Source organism: Meleagris gallopavo, chromosome 3, assembly GCF_000146605.3.
Source record: "Meleagris gallopavo isolate NT-WF06-2002-E0010 breed Aviagen turkey brand Nicholas breeding stock chromosome 3, Turkey_5.1, whole genome shotgun sequence".
NCBI classification, from domain to species: domain Eukaryota; kingdom Metazoa; phylum Chordata; class Aves; order Galliformes; family Phasianidae; genus Meleagris; species Meleagris gallopavo.
In genome coordinates this window covers 186845-191815 of record NC_015013.2, presented here as the reverse complement: position 1 = coordinate 191815, position 4971 = coordinate 186845, and the positions used below count along the sequence as shown (strand labels likewise).

Sequence of the window (4971 nt, the reverse complement as noted above, 5' to 3'; positions counted from 1 at the left end):
TGTGAAGCCAAAAAATCACTAGATTTATTGTCATTGAGGTAGGTAGCAAGCAGCAGAGCCTAAACAGCAATACATTTAGCACATAGATAATTTGGATAGCCTGTTTTCCTATGACTACTTCATCTTAGGTTACTATTCAGCATTTTTTTTTCATTTAGCAGCATTAATGAAACTCCTAAAAAAATGCCAGGTGCATCATTTGGGGAGTTTCTGCAGAAAAGAATGCTGGGAAGTTACCAGGGCTATAAGAACTGAAGCAGGAGATTTAGTTAGGTCACCTGAAAAGGAGAGAAGTAGTAGAAGACCTCAAATGGAACTTAATAGCACTGGTAAGGTTGTTTTCTTTTGCTGATGTGTTCTTTCACTGTAGATCCTATCATTAATTGTTTGAACTTTTTCTGCTGTTTTTAGTTTTCCTTCCTCCTTTTTGGGGTATCATTAAATAGTATTATTAATGCAACTGGGGGGGAAAGTGTTTGTTACAAGCGTGTCTAAAGTACAGAGTAGTATTTTGCTCTTCTCAGAAGCGTGGTTGGAAACAATCTTGAAAACGATCTTTAAGAGTACAAATAAAGGCTTTTAATTACTCATATAAACTGTTATTTAATGAGTAAGGGGAAAGCATCAAAATGCATAATAGTATAGGGGGGCAGGGAGGGGATTTGAGGAGTTGTAAACTTATTATGCTGATTTCCACTTCTAGCTTAGCCATATAAACTTAGTACCAGTAAGCTTCTAAGACTAAGGGAAGATAACGTGACTGAACAGGGAGGGGGGAAAAAAAAACAAGCTCAGGGCTGTTTATAGTCAGTCATGAAAGCTGGCAACATTCAGAAGTGGGAGGAGAAATGGTTATTCAAAGTAGGTAATAAAGGCTTTCTATTCTTTCCTCTTTCTAAGGAAGGAAAATACACGTCTATGGCAAACAGGGGAACTTCTCCAATCTTGTGTTCTCTAGAAACATGAAGTGGGTGAGGCACTACCAAACTCATAGACTCTACACAGGTGCAAAACACTTCCAAAGAATGGAGAGCTGATGCCTTCCTTCTCACAGAAGTCCAGCTCACCCATGTGTGATCTCTTATGCAGAGGTCTCAGAACATAGGTACTGAAAATCTGTTGCTCTTTTACACAATCAGCCCGTATAAAATACCTGAATTGCCTCATGAGACCACACAGTTCAGCAATTATTAGAATAATATTAGAACGCTTATTTAAGATGGGTATTTTAATTATACTTTAAGGTGTATTTATCTTTAGGCTTCTCCAGGTTTAATAAGACGAGTTCTTTTCTGTTGTTGAAAAGCTGTAGAAGTAGGGAAGTAACCAACAAAAGAGCAATCTTGTTATAAATTTAACTGTACAGAATGTTTTAGGATCAAAGTTCAGAAGTAGTAAGACTTTCTATGAAATGGTAAGTGGGAGGGAATTAGAAGCTTTTCTAAAAATGGTTGTTCATGCAAGAGTAACAAAATGGAAATTAGAGTAAAACAGATTATTGCTTGAAACCAGAATATCTCCGTTACTTCAGTGTGCTTTCATTTTTCCTATGCTATTTGATTCCTTTTGGCATGCCACAGTTGCCATTGTCTTCCACAGTTTCAGTAACTGCAACTCCAAGGTGTATCTGCTTATGCTGAAGGAAAAAGAAAAACAACTAGTGTAACGAAGTTACAGCTAATAGAATTGCTTAAGTTTTAGCCTATGTGGAGCTCTGTATGCAGAGGGCTGAGACAGGAATAAGTGTCTTCTGATCTCTTAAACCCTTTTAAGAATATTCATCAATATAATAGGTGAAATTCGTGTAGAGAGTGCTCTTATTTTCATGTTTGCAACTTTTTTCTTGCAACTGAACACTTTGCATGACGTCTTATAGTATATGAACAATGACACAACTTTCTTTCTACTTTAAGGCAGCAAACCTGACTTCCAGATGTCAGAGGAAGAAGCTTCTATTCCAGATGTTAAAAGATCTGAAAAAAGGAAACTGGTGAAACACAGCACTCCAGTAGACTCAGTGTTCTCAAGAAACACCCTATCTCTTTCAGGTCCAATCAATTGGTCAGTCAAGGACCAAGATTTCAGTAAGAGAGCTTATGTATCCCCAGTGCCAAAATCAACTCTGGGAAGATCAGTAGCTCAACTATCACTAGCAAGTGTTGAAGCATACTTCCCTCATACATCTCCAAAAAGGTTTTCAGCAGTATTTGACTTGCAAGATTCCAGCAGAGAGATAAGCCATAGTTCTCAAGCTGTGTATTCTAGAAAACGACTTTCCACAGTATTGGCATCTGATGAATCAAATGAAGAGGCAAGTGAAAATGTTGTCTCAAGTGTGGAGACTCAGACTCCCACAAAAGCATCTGAGAAGTTAGCAGTAATTCCCAAGAGTGGATCTTCATGGATGGTTTCTGGAATACCAGGAATAAAAGATCCTCCAATGCTGAAAAAGAAGAAAACTGATAAAGCTATCGTGGTAATTATATTCTCCATATACTGTAGAAATAGCATATAATTCTGTGCCAATACTGTATTTACACATCTTTCTAGTTATAGAAGAATATTGTGGTTATACAACATCTTCACAACTTTCTCAATAAGAACGTACGTCCCAGTTCATAGTGATAACCTCTTAGATTCTGTGTTATCACTCCAGCTAGACTAGATGTGATTTACTCATTTGGTACTTAATTTAGCTTCTGCACTTGTGTAAATATATGAACACTACTGCAGAAGTTTGTCCTGTTTTTTTTTTTTTTTCTCTCTCTGTAGGAGGAACTTTAAGAATGGGAAGAGATTAGTGGGTTAAACTGGAAAAATTCTTAAATTTCTTTATGTTGGAGACTTAACTGAAAATGCAGGAGGAAAAAAAAATCTACTGCTCGTCCTGTTTAATTGAAATCATAATGCTTTATAGAAAGAATCTTAGTCATTGCTAATGTTGGTCTTGTGTACAATCCTTCAATTAGTGTAAGGTATCCTTAGATTAGTAGTCCTTATACAGGTGGTCTTGTTTGATTGAAACGGAATTAGAGATCTCAGTTTCCTGCAGCTTTGATTATCAGCATGAACTCTGTGGCAAGTTCATAAAAAGGAAAATAAGGCAATGGATTTGGAGTCTAAAGACAGTCATGTTAGTCTGCAAACCATCAGATTCTGTTTCCTTGGATTTATCTGTGGGGTTTTTTTTTTTTCTTTGCCATGTTGTTCACAAGTATACTGAAAGCTCAGGAAGATCTGCTCACTCTGAGTTAAAGCTTCTTAGTTTAAAACAAATAAATGTTCAGCCCAAATCTAGCTGTGCTTTTTTTTTTTTAAAGCATATGAAGCCTAAACAGGTCAGACTGACTTTCTTTTCCTGTAACAGAGAAAGAAACAGAGAGAATGGGTGCTTCGCCAACTGAAAAACATTGAGGAAGCAACTAAACATGAATTAACAATTGAAGAAGTTTGATCAAACTAATTTTGAAAGTAATGATGTTTCATGCTTATTTTGTGAATAGCAGATTCCAATAAAATGCAGATCTGACTAATCTGCAACACTTGTTGGTCTTCCTGTTAAGTCTAAGATATGTCAGCAACTGCTTCTATGTGAAAGACAACATTAATCTGCAATAGCTAAATGCCTGGAATAAAGGAAGGGAGATGGTTAAGTAAAAATCATTCTTCATTCTGCCACAGCTGTCACTTATCACAAGTGTTTGTATAGCATTCAAATCTTCCAGGGTTGCTGATGTTCTTGAAGTGACAAAGTCCTAGTGGCCACATGAATGTAATCCTGGTTTGTCAGTGGAGAGTCTCCTCATCTAGAGAGTAATAAAAACATGCAATAGAAATGTTTTTACTGTTAGCTGGGGAGATGAGGAAATAGTGAGAGGCACCAGGTTGGGAGTCCAATCTTTAGAGATTACTATCCGATTTGAAGATTTGGTTCTGCGTTTGCTCTGGCCTTTATTTTAAATGTGCTACACAGTCACCAAGTGAAGCAGTAACTATCTCAGATGTGCTTTGAAAGTATGATGATTTTTTTTTTTGTCCCTTTCTAAAGATGCTGGAGTAGATTGACATTTTAGCTCAAAGCAGCTGTCTGTGAAGCACTTCTCAGAGTAATCCCAGAAGTATAATATTTGTGTTAGTTCCTGCTGCTGCATGTAATGTAATCTTTAGGCAGGTCACCTCTAAGTTTTCAGTAGGGCATCAGTGACAGGGACCCACAATAGATTTACCACTCATCCCTGTTCTGATGTGGTTCTAGTACAGGTGCTTATGTGACTGTATTAGTTCTGAAGCCAGCAATCTGTTTTTCCCTACTACTGAACTGCTCCAACCGGGAGAGATTCTGTTCAAATTAAGTTGCAAGCTATAGACAGAGGCAAGAGAAACCATTCCTTTCCTTTTCACTCACTGAAACTTGTCTCCTGTCCTAAACTACAGACAAGTAGAAGCATGGTCTCTGCCAACCAATTGTAGCTGTGTTATGCACAAAAATACAAGAGCAGAGTTGTGGTTTTATGGCTTCCTGTAAGACTTAAGCAAAGTTAGGGCATTTTTACTAGTAATTCCTGACATTAAACTCTCCGGTGTTGCTCAAGGGAACAGCATGGTCCTCAGATGTAACTTTCTGGGTAGCCAGGTCGAGGGGTGATGCTGCTCCTCAGGTTGCCAGTCAAAGCATACTCACTTGCTTTGATGTTTAATGTTCTGGCACTTGTGTGTTAGATTTGCATAGATTCTCTCGGCTCTGCAGGCTCCTCTGGTAACTGAAATTCTCTCTAAATTTGATCTCAACCTGCTCTGGAGGGGAAAAGAAATAGCATGGTTGAAGCTTCTATTTCCTTTGGGTTTATGTTCATCAGGGACTTTATCAGCTTCTGTGATTTGTGCAGGGGGCTGAACTAAGATCAGACAAGTGCAAAGCTAGAATAAAACCCTCCTCTACCCGTAGGACAAGTATAGATTAGTCTGGCCACA

At 37.9% G+C, this 4971-nt stretch overlaps 1 protein-coding gene across 2 annotated transcripts; it reads left to right on the top strand.

Annotated features, from left to right (window-relative positions):
* Positions 1 to 227: 227 nt before the first annotated feature.
* LOC104910070 (coiled-coil domain-containing protein 201-like) lies at positions 228 to 4516 on the top strand. Of its 2 annotated transcripts, XM_019613652.2 has the most exons (4): positions 281 to 329; positions 901 to 1105; positions 1914 to 2476; positions 3368 to 4516. In XM_019613652.2, exons 2-4 carry the CDS (start codon positions 1084 to 1086, stop codon positions 3452 to 3454), a joined length of 672 nt encoding a protein of 223 aa, XP_019469197.1. In that variant the 5' UTR covers positions 281 to 329; positions 901 to 1083; the 3' UTR covers positions 3455 to 4516. The 2 variants fall into 2 exon arrangements, with proteins under 2 accessions (XP_010706515.1, XP_019469197.1); XM_010708213.2 differs by lacking the exon at positions 901 to 1105 and having other exon boundaries at positions 228 to 329; positions 3368 to 4347.
* The last annotated feature ends 455 nt before the right edge of the window (positions 4517 to 4971 follow it).

Coding starts and splice junctions, on each gene's coding strand:
- LOC104910070 (XM_019613652.2), top strand. CDS start 1,084: ATGCAGAGGTCTCAGAACATAG. Junction 1,106..1,913: donor GCAGAGGTCTCAGAACATAG/GTACTGAAAATC, acceptor TTCTACTTTAAG/GCAGCAAACCTGACTTCCAG. Junction 2,477..3,367: donor AAACTGATAAAGCTATCGTG/GTAATTATATTC, acceptor TTCCTGTAACAG/AGAAAGAAACAGAGAGAATG.